At 44.2% G+C, this 18,997-nt stretch overlaps 1 protein-coding gene across 1 annotated transcript in view; it reads right to left on the bottom strand.

The window, feature by feature from the left end:
• The window catches only part of LOC308155963 (glutamate receptor ionotropic, kainate 4-like), a gene marked incomplete at both ends in the record, with an annotated part of 149,780 nt that overhangs the window by 56,683 nt on the left and 74,100 nt on the right, over positions 1-18,997 (bottom strand). Inside the window, 4 exons of the mRNA XM_080529327.1 lie at positions 13,600-13,704; positions 14,241-14,393; positions 16,007-16,171; positions 16,517-16,570. Of these exons, the coding sequence (XP_080385453.1) occupies positions 13,600-13,704; positions 14,241-14,393; positions 16,007-16,171; positions 16,517-16,570 (477 nt within the window). The remainder of the gene's footprint in view (positions 1-13,599; positions 13,705-14,240; positions 14,394-16,006; positions 16,172-16,516; positions 16,571-18,997) is intronic.

Raw genomic sequence — 18,997 nt, forward strand, 5'->3', positions numbered from 1 at the left:
GTCTCTTGCAAGCACCAGACAGAGCCTGGGCAAAACCTGAAGTCTTTCTGGCCCCATTCTCAGCCCTTCAAAAAGCACTGAATGTTTCAGTCGCCTCTAAAGTCTTCATGAATGGCTATAAAACATTTGCACTGCAATGGCTTAATTGGTCAGTTTGAACTGTTTGGAACAGACATGGCCTCTACAAATCAGATGGCTTACACCCCAACTTAAAGGCTAATAAACAACTTGCCCAAAACTTCATAGACTATATTGCTTTTAATTCTGACTGATATCCAACCTCAGCATGAACCCGCCCCAGAAGCCCCTCCCCCCTCATGATGATGAGCATCTCTCCCGGGGTCCTGCTGAGGACAGCTATAGGACTATTTTTAACGTCCCACATGAGAGCCCAAGCGGAAAACATATTCCCAGATACTGTGCAGATGCGGATACTACATCTAGACCCATTCATGTAAGAATTCCCACTAGGCCAAAGCAGATTTGAAATAGAATAGAATAATAGAAAAAGCAACACATCTCTACCCCTCACTAAACAGTCCAGTATCCCCCCCACAGCAGCCATCAGTAACCATTAAGGCAGCATTGTTTAACGGAAGGTCTCTATCAAATAAATCTCTCTTGATCAATGACCTTCACAGCACCACCTGGACCTGTTATCCCACTCATAGGGCTTTCACACTGCTAAGGCTCTGTGCCGGTTCCGGTTCCCGAACCTAATCTTGAACTGGCCGGCACGTTCAGAATAAAAATAAATTGGTTCGGAACCTGAAAAGTTGGTTCGCCAATTGGGAACTGGGAAAATAGTGGTTTTCAGCGGGAACCAAAAACTAGAACCGTGACGTTGTCAGTGGGTGTGTCATATAACACTTTCTACACAAAAAAATCACAACAAGATGGCAACTACTTCACTGGATATGAGGATATCTTCCACTACAGTATCTGAAATAAACATTATTTTGTATGAAAAAACCCAAAAAAGACACTTTCTAAAAACGTTCTCTTACTAGCCAGCTACTCGTTACTAGAATAGAAATGGGTTTGTTTACACTTTTGTCTCCTGGCAAGAGAGTAAGAAGGAAAGAGACAAAATGCAAACAAACACAAGCACAAACACAAACTTTGTGTCCATTTCTATTCTAGTATCAGAGTAGCTGGCTAGTAAGAGAACGTGTTTAGAAAGTGTCTTCTTTTTTTTTTTTTACACAAAATAGTGTTTATTTCAGATACTGTAATTTCCAGAAGTATCCGCCATCTTGTTGTGACATTATTTATCCTGCCCCTTTGTCACCCAACGTTGATGATGTTGATGGTTCCGCTTAAACTGGTATGAACGCGGGCTGGTTCGCCAGAAAGCACCAAGGTTCTGAGGTTCCAGAATGGGAACCGGAACCGGCACGGAGCCTTAGCGGTGTGAAAGCCCTAACAGAGACTTGGCTCCGTATGAACAGCCAGGCAGCTGTAGTGTTGGAATCAGCCCCCAGAACTTCAACTTTATTGATGAAGAAAGGCAGAGGAGCTGCTCTGAACCTACGACATGTTTCCTCATTTGAATATCTCGCCGTTGTACTAAATAGTTTGTCTAATGTATTACTCCTTACTATCTATATACTGTCACGGCCAGGCTCATGACCATGACAAAAACGGGAGACACACACACGATCTTAGTAAGTAATGATAAGAAAATGTTTATTGTAAACTAAATGAGGCCTATATAACAATAATAAGATGAGGTGTGGTAGTCAGTAAATCAGTGGTGTAATGTGAGTGTAGTGGAAAGTGGTGAGGTGAGTGTTGCATGGTGTGAAACAAGGAACAAACTAAATATAATAAAGAATAATGGTGCCTAGAAGGGGGCCTCAATACTGAGGCCTGCATAGATCTTTTATGCCCTGGATCCTGGAACCAGGTGGGGCACAATCAGCTGTCCACCAGCTGACCTGCCTTTCACTGATTGGTAACCCTGTCCAGCAGGAGTACTCTCTGCAGACAGGGAAACAGATGTTTATTACAGGCCAGGACACAATATGGGGCCAGGGCCGTCACACCCCCTCCCATAGAAACAGGGTCCCCAAGGGAACACTGAACAACAGGGAAACACACCACAGTAAAATAATATATAAACGAACAAACCCAGATCACCTGTATTCAGGACCAACCACCATTACTCCAACCTCGGCAACAGGTACCTATGAAGCCATAATTAAGAGGAGCAGGAACAGTAGAAGGGTAAAAACAGGAAATTAGTTAACACAAAAACAATTTTAACAAGGGGCCCTGGACAATGCATCTGCCACTACATTGTCCTTCCCTTTTATGTGACGTATGTCCAGAGTATACGATTGTAAAAATAATGACCAGCGAATCAGTCTCTGGTTAGGGCACTTTAAAGAATTGAGAAAGATCAACGGATTGTGATCCGTGAAGACTACCAATGGAGCGAGACCGGACATAATGTACACATCAAAATGATGGAGAGCCCAGACCAAGGCAAGGGCTTCCTTTTCAATCACTGAGTAATTGAGCTGACAAGAGTTGAACTTTTTTGAAAAAAAACTAACAGGTCTGTCAATGCCAAATTCATCGGTCTGTAGAAGCACCGCCCCTGCTCCCACGTGACTGGCATCGACCTGTAACTTGAAGGGTTCATCCATAAGAGGAGCAGCCAACACTGGAGCAGCACAAAGAAGAGCTCTAACATTAACAAAGGCCTGTTGACATTCTGTACTCCAAACATACATTGCGTCACCTCTCAGGAGGTTAGTAAGTGGAGTGACTACCGTTGAAAAATTGCGACAGAAGCTGCGATAATAGCCTACTAGCCCTAAGAAACGCTGCAGCTCTTTCTTAGTGGTAGGTCTGGGGTACTGCTCTATAGCCTGCACCTTAGCCTGGACCAGAGAGACTTTACCATGACCAACCACTCGACCGAGGTACCTCACCGATGCCCTGGCAAACTCACACTTTGCCAGGTTGACGGTGAGGCACGCACCAGCCAAGCGGTCGAACAAGGCACGCACACGCTGAAGATGGGTGGACCACGAGTCAGAATAGATGACGACGTCGTCTAGATATACAGCGCACCCCTCCAAACCACCTACAACCATGTTCATCAGCCGTTGGAATGTGGCTGGAGCATTTCTAAGACCGAAGGGCATGACAGTATACTCATAAAGACCAGAGGGGGTTATAAACGCCGATATTTCACGAGCCCTCTTGGATAAAGGCACCTGCCAAAATCCTTTGAGCAAGTCAAATTTGCTAATAAACTTAGCGGAGGCTACTTGGTCAATACAATCTTCCATCCTGGGAAGAGGATACGAATCTGGCTTTGTCACACTATTCACTTTGCGGAAGTCTGTACAAAACCGCAGTGTGTGATCAGGCTTTGGAACTGTGAGACACGGGGACGCCCAGCTGGACGAGGTAGGCACTGCAATACCAGTCTCAAGCATATACCTGATCTCGGAGTCCACGTGTTTACGTTTGTCAGGACTAACTCTATAAAAACGCTGTCTGATAGGTGAAGCATCCCCTACATCTATATCGTGTTCGATTAAGGGAGTCTGCGTGGGAGTGTCACCAAAAATGGATGGATAATCCTTAACAAGATGCAGCAGTTGGGTACGTTCAACCTCTGTTAAATGCCCCAACGAGCTCCCAAGATCACGAAGGGACTCTGAATTTTTCAATCTTCCAGTCAACAACTCCTGGCCGGGACTGGATAGGCCATCCTCCTCAGGCTCTGCCACCACCTGAGGGGAATCCCCTACTGTACTGGCTACACACGCCGGACGAACAGGAACTGACGCCTGCTCCACAGAATCAGACACACGGTCATAATACGGTTTCAATAAATTAATGTGGCAGAGCTGATTAGGCTTCCTACGCAAAGGTGTAGCAATCAGGTAATTAAGATCAGACACTTGCTTTACTACAGTATGTGGACCAGTAAATTTAGCACAAAAGGGGGAATCAACCATGGGCAAGAGTGCCAGAACCTGATCACCCGGGCTAAACCTCCGTGGCTCAGTTCGGCGGTCATAAAGGCGTTTCATTTTCTTTTGTGCACTAGCTAGTTTTTCTTTTGCCAGCTCACCGGCTTCATAAAGCCTATGCTTAAAGCCGAGCACGTATCCAAGCAAGTTTTTTGGTGGTTCGGACTCTTTCCAATCATCTTGGATAACGGCCAAGGGGCCACGTACTGTGTGTCCGAACACCAGATCATTGGGACTAAAACCCGTACTTTCCTGGCTCACCTCCCTGGCGGCTAACATCATCCAAGGAAGCCCCTCCTCCCAATCTCCGTCCAGCTCAGTACAGTAGGCGCGCAACAAAGATTTCAAAGTTGCATGGAATCGCTCCAATGCGCCCTGGCTCTGCGCGTGATAGGCTGACGCCCTGTTGTGCTTAACGCGCAGCTGTTTCAGGACCTGAGCGAACAGATGGGAAGAGAAATTAGAACCCTGGTCAGACTGGATGATTTTTGGTATGCCAAAGATTGAAATGAACTGAGTCAAGGCACGGACTACAGACTTGGTGGTGATATTGCGTAAGGGATAAGCTGCAGGATACCTGGTAGCCTGGCACATAACTGTCAGCAAATACTTAGCCCCAGTACGAGACGGAGGGAGGGGACCTACACAATCAATAATGAGATGGTCAAACGGTTGACTGGTTGCCTGAATCGGACTCAATGGAGCCGGTGTAATGCTCTGATTCGGCTTTCCTGTCAACTGACATGTATGACATGTTTTTACATAGGCTGCCACATCCCTCTTAAGGCGAGGCCAAACGAAGTAACGGAGGATGCGATCATAGGTCTTAGAAACTCCTAGGTGTCCACCCTCATCATGTGACACCTGCAGAACCAAGCTGCGATACTTGGAGGGCACAACAATTTGGTAAATGGGGTCTCCCACAAACTCAACGCCATGGGGAACCCACTTCCTCACCAATACCTCATTGTGAATGAAATAGGCATGGGCGCTGTTCCTCACCCCCCCAGCAGGGAGAGCTCCCTCAAACAGCTCTTTCAGACTTGGATCTGCCCGCTGCTCTCTCACCAGTTCACTGTGAGGGACAGACAGGGGAAAATCAGACAGTGATATCACATGCTCCACCTCATCCACCATTTTGTCAGGGTCAGGCGTGGCACGGCTCATGGCACGAGTTACGGCACACGCAGTGAACACCTCAGGAAACTCCCGTTCACTTTCATCAGGCTTGCTTTTAAATACTGGCACAGACGTAACCACCACAGGTGGCGCCACATCTGCCCACACTCGTGCACCAACCAAGCCATTACCCATGATCATGGTCACCCCCTCACAGGGCAACGCTGGGCGCACACCCACAGTCATCTCACCCTGAAACAAATCAGATGAAAGAATTATTCTGTGCAGAGGAACATGCAATACAGCCAAACCCATACCACGAATGGGAATGGAGTCACCTGTGTCAGAGGCATCAGAAAATGGCAAAGCAGAAGCTAAAATAAACGAATCAAATGCCCCAGTATCCCGTAAAATGTTTACTGGGACCTTCTCATCCCCACCGACGAGGGACACCAAACCATCTGTAAGGAATGGCAAGTAAGATTCAAGGTCAGAGGATTGTGGAGACTCAACATGTGTAGAGCGCACCTGGGACAGCGAATCACAGGCTTGGGCAGCAGACTTAACCCGCTGCACCACCGGCGCCGCGCAACCAGCCCCTTTAGCCCCATCCCCATGAGACACTGGAGCCCAAGGCTTACCTCTAGACTTTAAAGCATAGCATTCAGATTTAACATGCCCCTTTTTATGGCAGTGACTGCACACTTTCTCATAACTCCTTGAACTATTCTGATTCTCATAACTCCTTGAACTATTCTGATTCTCATAACTCCTTGAACTATTCTGACCTCTACGACCAAAATCAGTTGCAACTGACTGACCAGCAGGTGGCATATCAAAACCAAAGGTACTCCTCTGAAACCCAGACTCTGGCACATAAGCGCGAGACTCACCAAACATGCGCGGCTCTCCAAACTTACCCCTGCTATGAGTCAATGTAAAATCATCTGCCAACGCAGCAGCTTCAGCAGGAGTAGTCACCTGCTTTTCACTAATATAAGTGGCTATATTCTGGGGAATAGCATTTTTAAATTGCTCCAGTACAATCAGATCACACAAATCATCAAAATCATCTACATCAGACGCCTTGCACCAGCGATTGAAATGCAAAACTAATTCTCTTGCAAACTCAAGATGTGTCTGACTCTTGTTTCTCCTCCAATTCCTAAATTTCTGTCTGTAGGCCTCCGGAACCTGTTCATAAGATTTAAGCACTGCAGACTTCACTTTCTCATAAATCAGAGAATCCTCACGGCTCAGGGACGAATATGCCAACTGTGCTCGACCTGTAAAAACACATTGTAACATGAGGGTGCGTTCAGCATCTGGCCAACCACGAGTGTCAGCGACGCGCTCAAACAACGAAAAAAACAAGTCAGGATCCCTTTCATTAAATTTAGGTAAAAGTTTCAAGTTTCCTGCTATATCAAATAAGCCTCTATTTGCTCCCCTGGAAGCAAAAGAACCCCCACTACTTAAGACTTCACTACTGATTTTACCGCCTTCAATCAAATTCAACCTATGTCTCTCTAACTCCACAGTTTGCATTTGGATTTCACATTTCATTTTCTCAAGTGCAAATTCCTGGTCTAATCTCAGTTTGAGCAATTCTTTTTCCTGGTCAAATGTAAAAGGGTGCTTAGCAACAGGCGAAGATGAACCCTTGACAGGCTGTGGCAAAATTGCCATCTCGACCAGTTTCGACTCTAAACATGCCCTAAGCTCATGTTTCTTTTGTTCTACCACCGCTACATCATAATGTTTTGCAACCAATAACAATTGAGCTTTAGTAAAACGGTACAATAAGTCATAGGATGGAGCTGCTATAAACCCCTCTACTCCAGACATTTTTATTTAATTAAATCACAATATTAAGTACAGGACAATGTAGGCCTATGGACCCAAGATGACGTATACACTGACAACTCAGCGCGCATCAGAGGAAATTGACAACCTCGCAACGGAGCATGCCCCTATCTGACTGCCTACCCCAGGACCTGACTGAGTAAGCTCAACCCTAGTCTTCATGCGTTAGCGGGAGGATCTTTAAACACTAACTCGTCAGCCCGGTTAGACCCCCAGCAAGCTGGTCGCCCACCTGACAGCTAAGAATGTGTCCCCGAGACAATTGCTCTAGCCGCCGTACCGCAACACTACAGAAAAACGCTCAGCCAGACTCAAAGGAGAGAGACCGTAAACCTACCAGGGCAGCCCCGTAGCCTACATGTGCGCAACTGACAGCCAATTGTATACACCCTCTTGCCCCAATAGAAAAAAAAACTATCTAAGCACCATTACAAACAAAACGATCGCGCAGATCAATTAACAATAGGCTATTATATACAAAAATGCGATAAGTGTGTCTCCAAAATGCTTAATATGCCACTCAAGGCTTTCAAAAAAAACACCCGCAGGCGATAATTTTGAACTGGTGGGGAATTGACTACGACACCAGTTTGCAGTTCATTCACCAAAATCTCTGCCTAGGCTACTAACAGAGACACGCGCTTATTAACTTAACAAGGCACCCCCTGTCAATCAAGGCAACAAGCCATGGGAGTCGCACCACAAGTAATGATGAACCACAATGTTTTAACTATCAATTAAGCAAAAAAGTCAAACGACCGGGTAGAATTCAATAGAAAAAAAAGCAATATTTACTTACCAAAAGGTGATCAAAATAATGCTAGAAAAACGAAAACGGACGGAGCCCCCAATTTGTCACGGCCAGGCTCATGACCATGACAAAAACGGGAGACACACACACGATCTTAGTAAGTAATGATAAGAAAATGTTTATTGTAAACTAAATGAGGCCTATATAACAATAATAAGATGAGGTGTGGTAGTCAGTAAATCAGTGGTGTAATGTGAGTGTAGTGGAAAGTGGTGAGGTGAGTGTTGCATGGTGTGAAACAAGGAACAAACTAAATATAATAAAGAATAATGGTGCCTAGAAGGGGGCCTCAATACTGAGGCCTGCATAGATCTTTTATGCCCTGGATCCTGGAACCAGGTGGGGCACAATCAGCTGTCCACCAGCTGACCTGCCTTTCACTGATTGGTAACCCTGTCCAGCAGGAGTACTCTCTGCAGACAGGGAAACAGATGTTTATTACAGGCCAGGACACAATATGGGGCCAGGGCCGTCACAATACCCCAAAAGTATTCTTCTGTTTTTCTTGAGGAGAACTGTTGTCTATTGTTTCTATGGACTATGACTGCTTGTCTATATCTGGGGACTTCAATATCCATATAGATCTATATATATATATATATATATATATACTGTATATACCTTCTCCAGTAAAAGAGCTCTTCCATGATTTTGTCAGAAAAACTACTGCTATACTTAATGACATTGCACCTGTCAAAATCAAATGAATCAAATTCATGAAATTTCATTAATTAATTAAAGAAAGAGCTCCTAAATAAATGCTGGTTCAATGACAATGGGTAAAAAAAAGAGTGTCACAGAGCAGAATGCAAATGGCGGAACATTTTACTTCATATTCACCTGAAGCTGTACAAAGAGAAACAGCATCCTTTAACATTGAGTTGAATAGAGCCAGAAAGTCCTTCTTCTCTTTACAAGAGATGTTAATAACACACACAGTCTTTTTGTCACTATTGCTGGATTAACCAAACTGAAGGCTCAATTCAGTCCAAACCAGCAAACGGCAAACCAGTCCACTGAAAAATGCAAAAAAAATGTTTTAACAAAATAAAAACGATTAGACAATCTCTTATGATAAATAGTAATAAGCTTCCATCTCCGGTAGCCCACAAAAAGAGTATCACTAAAATGTCATTTTAAAACCGTTGATCTCAATGCTCTTGAGGAAACAGTACACAGCCTTAAAACCTCCACCTCTCCAAAAACATTGAAAACTGCCGTGGTCAAAGCACTACTTAAAGTAGTTTCAAGTCCTCCGTAATGGAAAACTACAGGCCCCTTTCTAACCTGCCATTTATAGGTAAAGTACTTGAGGAAGCGGTCTATTAACAGCTTAATGAATGCCTGACCTCTTGTAGCCTTCTCCATCACTTTCAATCTGGGTTTAGGCCTAATCACAGCACTGAGCACAGCAGCACAGCACCTAAATGACACTAACCTGAACACTTATTCACTCTCCTGTTAAGCAAACTTATTCAGGATAACAAGGTTGCATATAACATGTTTTTTTTGTGGGGGGCAGTCCCACTCATATTTTTTCATTTTATTGACAGATACAGTAGATATTTTTAGATAGGAAGGATGGGTGAGAGAGAGGAGGGATGACATGCAGGATATGTCCCCGGCCGGAATCGAATTACATGGTCAACGCTTAACCCGCTACGCCACCTAAGCTCCCCATAACATGTTTGTTGATGACACACACATTTATGTAGCCCTTTCTCAAGATGATATTGTACCAACCAGACTCCTACTTACTTATGGATAGCATTGATCGCAAATAATAACTGGATGTGTCAGAATTTCTTACAATTACAGTTTTTCTCAATTGCTAAAACACATTTCACAAAACTTTCCTCCATTTTCCCAAAACTCTAAACACAACACACTTTTCTAAAGCTACATAACCAAAACCACACCTTCTCTCTTCAAAACTCAAACTTTCACACCAAAACAGCTGCTCAAAGCCTGCAAAAATGTAAACACTATAAGCATCATTACAGACTACAACAAAACAACTGAAAACACAATGTTCAGTGTGTGAGAATGTTCTTTTTTTTCCACAACTGCCAAAGCACATTTTTAGAAACCTTACAGTATCTGTTCTCAGAATATATCACTGTAGAGTATTGGGCATTCATAGATTTGTGTGTTTCATATGAACAGTATGTAAATCTACAGAAAATACAGTATGTATGTTACGGTACATGTGGGAATACGGTACATGTGGGAAAACTAGGGTTAGGGTTAGGTGCTAGGGTGACTTGGTACATGCTGGCATGTCTAACCCTAACCCTAACCTTAACCTTAACCCTAACCCTAACCCTAACCCTAGCCCTAACCCCTAACCCTAACCCTAACCCTAACCCTAACCCTAACCCTACCCCTAATCCTAACCCTAACCTTAACCCTAGCACCCTAGCACCTAACCCTAAAGGGCTCTGCACACAGCGTGCGATTTCTGTTGCGCATCAACATTCCATTTTGAAGTTTGAATGGAAGTCTATGAGAACATCGCATTTCAACACACACAGCCCCGATTTTAATCGCACGGCGAAAATTCGATTCCATTCATTTTGAATGGGACAAAGCACACGGCGTGCGAGTTTTGTCGCACTGTCAAATTTGTGCTTTTTCCCATTCAAAATGAATGGAATCGAATTTTCGCCGTGCGATTAAAATCGGGGCCGTGTGTGTTGAAATGCGATGTTCTCATAGACTTCCATTCAAACTTCAAAATGGAATGTTGACGCGCAACAGAAATCGCACGCTGTGTGCAGAGCCCTTAACCCTAGTTTTCACAGATGTACCGTATTCCCACATGTACCGTAACATGTACACTACTGTACTGTATCACAACTCAATGCAAACACTACAGAGGATCCATTACACACAACAATACTCACTGAAAACAATGTTCAGGGTGTGATGTTTTTTTTATTAATGGAACTATACCACACACACACAAACACACACACACACACACACACACACACACACACACACACACACACACCACAATCATTTGCAACAAGTGTCTTACATTTTGAGTCGTTATGTTTAATGAATGAAGCTAGGTGTGTTCATTGTGTTCAAATTTTGCTGACTGTGGCAAGCATTTTGCATCACATGAGCTTTAATTTGAGAATTTGAGCAGAGTTTTTTGCAACTTGTGTTTTAGCAAGACAAAATGTGTTTAGATTTATGAGAAAAGGAGGATTGTGTTTTGTGAATTGTGTCTTCATGTGAAATGTGTTTATGGTTTTGGCAAATGGGAGCTAGTTTTATTAAATGTGTTTAGAGAACTGGTCATTTGGTTTAGAGAATTGGCTTTTGTGTTTTAGCAATTGAAAAAAACTGTAAACAAAGACAAAACTGAGACTATTATATTTGGAGCCAAAAAGGAGAGACTAGGCTGCTCACCTAGAATACCGTTCTCTACAAAGTAAAGATCAGGTTAGAAAGCTCGGTGTGATTCAGACTTAACTCTGTAAGGCTCCAGGTATCCATAATTTACAACATCACATTTAGCTACCAAAAACAAAATTCTGTAAATGTTTTTTATTTAATTTAATTTTAACACATTTCCATAGTCAGTGGGTCCTATTCTCTACCCCCGCAATGCAGTTGTTGATGGGCAGGTACCTCTCACACACACCAAATACAATTCTGTTTACATGATTGCGTCATAATGAAATAGGGTTATTCAATTTTAATTCTGTCAATTTAGGAAGGGGTTTGAGTTCATCATGAAAAAATGAATGATCATAATTCACAAGTTCATGAATACATTTTATTTTGTACTACTTTTTTTTATTGTTTACTACGGAATTTCTGCATCAGAGGCCTCCTACAACAACATCTGAAAGGTGAACATAAATGTAGCTCATTTTTAACTCCCACATTAAGTCAACAACAAAATCGGCATATTATCATCTTAAAATTATAGCGAGAATTAGGGGTTATATGTCCAAGCAGGATCTTGAAAAACATATCCACGCTTTTCTATCTAGCAGGTTAGACGACTGCAATGGCCTTTTTTCAGGACTCTCCCAACAGGCACTTGGACAATTATTCAAAATGCTGCTGCAAAAGTCCTGTCTAAAACTAGGACGTTTGATCGCATTTCTCCCATTCTTCGATCATTACACTGGCCCCGGTATATCTCACCCAATAGATTTTAAAATCATGCTCCTGGTAGGGCCAAAATGGGGGAGGGCTAAAATACATCTCAAACATGTTAGTGCCTTATGAACCTGCTAGAGCCCCAAGATCATCTGAGGTCTTTTAACACTTAATCAGCCATGAGGGGTCATTTGACCTGTGAGTAATTTTTTTAATTTTTATCTTTGCACTCGATCAAATGTCAGGACCCTCCTTTCATGACTTTTCCTAGATATGTGTGTTCTACCACCCATTATCGTTACATTTTCAATATCACTTCAAGATAAGCTAATATAAAGCTATTTTGCAGTTTTTCTGTGTAGGAAGCAGGCTAATTTACAAGCGGCCAACTAGTGGTCGTTGTGTGTAAATAGCAGGTTAGCATTTTAAAGAGGGGGTCATTTAAGGCAGCTCTTTTAGTAGGTAAAAAGGAACCTCTGACAGTTCCTAGAGTGAGCTCACTATGCAGCAAAACACTGGAACAAGCTGCCTAACATTAGGTCAGCCCCATCTGTATCCATTTAGAAACATATGCTGGAGACTTTTATGTTCTGTTTGGCTTTTAATTGAGTGTTATTTTAAAGAGTTATAGGCTAGGTTTCTTTAGATTGATTAGTTTTTTATTTATGGATTTTAAACCTGAACATTTTAAATTGTTATTGTATCTTACTTCTTTGGTTGGCTTTTAATTGATCTAATTGTATATGATGACCCGTTTCAATGTTTCCACTTTTAATAGTTATTTTATCTGATGTTTTATGTAAAGCACTACGAGTCGACATTCATTTGTATGAATATGTGCTGTACAAATACATTTGCCCTACCTCCCCCCCCCGAGTGTTCATAATGATAACAGCCTTGCTAGAGCTGTCGTGATTAGGTGCTGTCACTCTAACCCTCGGTCACCCTTTTCTATCAAGTCTGGCATTGTTGATTCACACTATTTGCCAGATAATTGCTTTCTCCCAGAGTCTCCTCTGTCGAAGGACTTTTTTTTTTTATTCTGCCATTCTCTGACCGTTGTATTCTCCAAGGACGTTCTTTCCAGTGGCTAAACCACAGACCTCAGCATTACATTTGACATTTCTGCATAAAAAAAAACCCAACTCAATTCAATCAACCTGATGTACTACTGTATGCTGGTGTGAGGTGTCTGTCTGTGAGTCTGTACACTCGGGCCAGTGTGAGGTGGTCTGTCTGTGAGTCTGTACACTCGGGCCAGTGTGAGGTTGTCTGTGAGTCTGTACCCTTGGGCCAGTGTGAGGTGTCTGTTTGTGAGTCTGTACACTTGTGTCAGTGTGAGGTTGTCTGTGAGTCTGTACACTTGGGCCAGTGTGAGGTTGTCTGTGAGTCTGTACACTTGTGTCAGTGTGAGGTTGTCTGTGAGTCTGTACACTTGGGCCAGTGTGAGGTGTCTGCCTGTGAGTCTGTACACTTGTGTCAGTGTGAGGTTGTCTGTGAGTCTGTACACTTGGGCCAGTGTGAGGTGTCTGCCTGTGAGTCTGTACACTTGTGTCAGTGTGAGGTTGTCTGTGAGTCTGTACACTTGTGTCAGTGTGAGGTTGTCTGTGAGTCTGTACACTTGTGTCAGTGTGAGGTTGTCTGTGAGTCTGTACACTTGGGGAAGTGCGTAGCTTTTACCTGCCTTAGCCCCTCTGTGCTGCTCTGGAGGACCCTCAGGGCGTAGTTGAGGCGTCTGCCTTTGCTGCTGAACTCTATGTGGCCGGTCAGGCCTTCCATTTCTACCTGTCAGAGAGAGAGAGAGAGGAGCGCGTTGCCGGTCTGTGCATACCGATGAGAGCTCTGTGGCAAATGTAGTAGTCTTGGCGGAGGAGATGCGGCGCAAATTACGAGGGAAAATATTCATGCATTCATACATTTCTGGAATGAGTCTTCATTATCGACGCGCTATAAGACTATAGAGACTATAGAGACTATAACTCGACTCAACAGCAAACATAGTGTACCATCAAAGAACGTTCTGTCTCTCAGCTCTGGTAGTACTTTGTGGTGCTGGAGCAAGGGAAGTCAGGAGGTGTGTGTGTGTGTGTGAGTGTGTTTGAGAGAGAGAGAGAGAGGTCATGGTTATGCCTATGAATGTGTGTGACTAGTGTGTGTGTGTGTGTGTGTGTGTGTTTGTTTGAAAGAGAGAGAGAGAGTTCATGTGTCTTCTTTTCAATGTGTGTGGCTAGTGAATGTGTGTGGCTAGTGTGTGTGTGTGTGTGTGTGTGTGTGTATGTCATGGCGTGTGCATGTCTCTCTGTGTTGTGGGCCTTCCTCACCATCCTCAGGTAGTTCATCAGACTGGTGCCGTCCTCCCAGATCCTGGGTGACTGACAGGAGAGCTGCGTGGCGCCCACGCTCTGGCTGCGGTTGAGCTCTCTCACCGCCGACACCACCACATGCACCGCGTCATACAGCAGGGCCGGGGAGAGCTGGGAGGAGGGGGGGGGGGACGGAGGGAGGGAGGGAGGTGAGAGAGGAAGGGAGGGGAGAGAGAGAGGGGGGTTTGCCGAGAGGGCAAGGGGGGGTGGGAAAAAAAAGAGTACAGGAAGAGAGGGAGAGAGAGAGAAAAGAGAAAGAGAGAAAGAAAAAAGAGAAAGAGAGAGAGAAAAAAGAGAGAAAGAGAGAGAGAGAGAGAGAGAAAAGACAAAGGGAGAGGGGGAGCGCATTTAGATGCAGCAAAGTGATTCATTATTGCACAGTACTGCACAGCATTCGTCACCTAAAGGCTGTACGTTTTTGAAGTGTTTATTGTCTCAAAAGCATGACACTTTCACTATGTATGGGGGGGAACTCACCTCACGCACTATATAAAATATGAAAATACATAAAACAATATTCTTTAGAACCTGGGGAGGTAGCTAGCTTCCTCGTGAATACTAAGTACGAGTCATAGAGAGCACTGGAGAGAGAGAGAGGAATATATATAGAGAGAGGGGGGGGGAGAAGGAGAGAGAGAAGAGAGAGAAGAGAGAGACAGGAAATCCTATCCTAATAGATAAAACAATGTTCCTCTGGAGAGAGAGGAAGCCGGCTCCCTCTGTAACAACATTGTAACAAAGCCCACCGTGCAGGAGGGGGGGCTCAGTGGGACGCGGGGTCTGTGTCAGATCAACACACAGCTTCCTTCCCAGGCAGTGAGAAATCACTTTAATTAAAAAGGCATTTTGAAATCACTTAATTAATCTGAAGGTGTTGAAGCAAAACTAGAAAACTCTGGGTATTAATGCTAATGTTGTTTTTAACACTGTGTGTGTGGGCCTGGGAGGCTGTTGTTGTGTCTCCTGCTCGCGCAATTACTGGCGTTAGAATGTCAAAACCCTTACTGTGAACGCGATTGAATTGAACACACTTGACTGGCACAAATACACCACTACAGTCTGAAAAGCCGACGCCAGACAATTGGATCTCCTGGCTTTTCTTGAGAAATATACTGAATGAACGGGAGCACCGAGAGATGACATTGTCATTCGCTGAGCTATTTGGCAATCGAACGCTATATAGCCCATCTGTTGTGTGAATGGGGATTTTTCAGAATGGTGCAATGTTACGGTGTCAAATTGGTAGAGATGGAAGTTGTCTGTGTGACCTCACCAGGAAAAACCTGAGGCCCAAATGGGCACGTAGAGTGGTCAGTCGTCGTCCCCTGGTCTGAAAAAGCATATCCTGGACCTGAGACAATCATGTCAGCTACAGTAAAAACCCTGGCCCTAAGAAAAGAGCATTTCTAAATGCCCCCCGCCTCCTGTGGCACCAACCATGTGTGTTTATGTAAAGTGTCTTTTTGTGGGAGGGGAGGGGGCAGTCCCACTCATATTTGTAATTTTATTGGACAGATACAGTGAAGACAGACAGGAAAGTAAGGAGAGAGGGCATGTCAGCAGGGCATAGGCCGGATTCTAACCCATGCCGACATGGGCATATGTGTGCACTGCAGACCGCGGTGCTAGACCACTGGACCACCCCAGGCCACGTAAAGTGTCTTTTGAATGTTTTAGGAAAATGTACCATTGTGTTATCTATTCTGATTATTGTCACTGCTCACCGGGACCCCGTTGAAGGGAGCGTGGTCGCAGTTCTCCTGCCAGGAGCGATTGAGGCTGAGGAGGAGGTCAGGAAAGAAGGGATGGCTGTGGTTGAGGACAGAAAAGCCCAGGATGTTGACCCGGCGATCGGTGTTGATGTCATCCAGCTGCAGCAAAGAGAACTCCTGGGAGAGAGAGAGAGAGAGAGAGAGAGAGAGAGAGAGAGAGAGAGAGAGAGAGAGAGAGAGAGAGAGAGAGAGAGAGAGAGAGAGGACAGTGGCTTGTCCAAAAGGCTCATTATTTAAATAAATGTACATTCACACAATGTGGTCTAAAACCTCTGAAATGTGCATGTTTAAGAGACATACTGTATATATTTCAAGTGATCTTTTTCTTAATTTGTCACATGATACATGCAACATTTTATATTGCTAGGTTACACCCGTTTACAAGCTGCGACACTGCAGGACATTGATAATGATGTAATTAGGCTTGATTGTCGCCGCTTGTGTATAAATATAGTGCCTTACCATGGTGGTGAAGATGTAGGTGTAATAGACTGAGAGCATCCCGAGTTCTGATGCCTAAGAGAGGGAGAGAGGACAACTGGATCAGGGATCCTTACATTTCTTCCCCAAAAAAATTTCATTCATTGTTTTGGAGCTGAACACTGTGGAGACCATTAGTTTTTCGTGGGCAGTGTATGAAAGAAACTTTCTTTTGGTGTTACTTGTTGAGAAGCACATCCTTTGACGATCAAAGACAGGTCATCTATTCATGTCTCAGCTGAGCCGGTAAGACTTACCTGGGAGGATGATTATTTAACCTACTTTTGTCGTTGAAAGACGCAAATGAAAAAAAAAGACCTTAAAATGACGGCGGTATCAACATGCACCATTGGCAGCAGTAGAGCTTTGAGTGTAGTTGTTGTAGAGCGCTTGAGAAGGTAATGAGATAGCATGACTCAAGCTGGTGCCCTGGCAGAGTCATGTATGTCTGTTGGCAAGTGTTTCTGACAGGCTTGGCCAGCCAGCACATTATGATCCAGAGGTTGCCAAGTTTGCTCTGCATTTCTGTCAATGCCAGTGAGACTTTAGTACCAAGAGATGAATACGATAGCGCAGGAACTGTGTTTGAGCACGGACTGTGTCTTTTCATGACTTAAATGAGCAGAGATTGCAGGGAGGTATTTTCATTATGTTCTGTTTGAGTTATGACAAGGCCATATGACTCTATGCATTTTTATTACCCCCACACAGCATTCTCCACATAATAAAAGAATAATTTGACAGTGTTGTCAAGGTTACTGAAACATCATACATTTAAAGTGTATTTCTTCTGCCTAACCCCATTTGGCATCCATTTGTCAAGACAACATCATTGCTTAGTTCACAATTAGATTTGTCACAATAAAATGATGAAAACTGGTTTAATTATTGAGATGGGAAAGATTTCTATCATCTGTTTGTAGTATATTGCTATGTTTAGCATAGATCTGGGATTGATTGCTATTGCCTCCGTAGCATTACATCTTGACAATGTTATCATCGATCGACTAGTGTGGTCTAGTTGTCGTTGGGATGCTGAATAAAGATGATCGTTGAACGTTGCTCCAGAGACCAGAGTATTATTATTATAAAGTGTATCTTGTAAGTTAGAGAGAACAACAAGATACAACATGGTGTCAGAAGATGTGACTTCTTCACAAATATAAGGAATTGCGAGGCGCCGTCGATCTACGCAGAAACTTTGTGGAGAACTATAGTTAGCTATCGACCCTGTGCGACGTTCGTTCGTAGTAGCTAGCGAGTGAAAGCAAACCATGGAACAGTTCAAGCCTCCCGCGCCGCTCATGCTCTCTGGAAACGTGAGTGAGAATTGGCGCCGGTGGAAACAACGTTTTGAACTGTATATGATTGCCGCTGGTGCAGGTGATAAAGATGAGTATGTGAAAATAGCCATCATGCTGCACACCATAGGAGAAGAGGCATTAGAGGTATATAATACATTCACCATTGATTTTGAAGACCCAGCATACGAGACAATGAAAGAGGTCATGGATGCATTTGAAGCATACTGTATCCCCAAAAAGAACATTGTTTTTGAACGTCACCAATTCTGGTCCCATTCTATGTCAGAGGGAGTGAGTGTCGACAAGTTTGTGACTGAACTCCGCCAGAAATGCAGAGACTGTGAGTTTGGTGCATGTGAGAATGACACATTGAGAGACAAAATGGTGTTTAGCCTAACTGATCCTCGCATGAAAGAGAGACTATTGAGAGAGACAGACCTAACCCTGGACAGAGCACTAACCATATGCAGAGCTGCAGAAGCTGCCAAGTCACAGCTGCAAGCTATGGGGACAGGGCACGCAGACGCCCCAGTTCAAGCACTGTCCAGAGGAACTACTAACTACTCTGAGATGAGAAGAGGATACAGAAAACAAAGATCGTCAGGAAGAGCAAATGAGCAGACGGACAGCACAAACACATGCGGGAAGTGTGGAGGGACACACCTGCCCCGCCAATGTCCTGCCTTCGGGACCACATGCCACAAATGCAACAAGAGAAACCATTGGTCCAAAGTGTGTGGCGCACCACAGCATGGGACAGTCACAGCAAGGGACGTCAGTCAACTTGAGAGCGAGGTAGATTCTTTATTTGTAGGCTCGGTGTTCTGTGTTAGGGTAGATAAGATAACGCAGCAGACAGACAACGCGTGGTACACCACAGTCAACCTCAGAGACACCCCAGTCAGATTCAAGCTGGACACGGGGGCGGAGGCGAACGTGCTTCCAATGTGCATTTTCGAGAAGATACCGGGCCTCCCACGACTAGAGCCTACACAGACACTTCTCATTGCCTATGGAGGAGCACGCCTGAAACCGAAAGGAACAGTGGCATTCACGTGTGAGACACCCAATAGAGCAAGAGCAAATCTAAAAAAAAATGTGACTGCACAGTCCACCACGCCCATCTTGGGCAGAGAAGCGTGCGAGACACTGCAGCTCG

This window comes from Nansenia antarctica (genome assembly GCF_963989245.1).
Source record: "Nansenia antarctica genome assembly, chromosome: 4".
NCBI lineage: Eukaryota > Metazoa > Chordata > Actinopteri > Argentiniformes > Microstomatidae > Nansenia > Nansenia antarctica.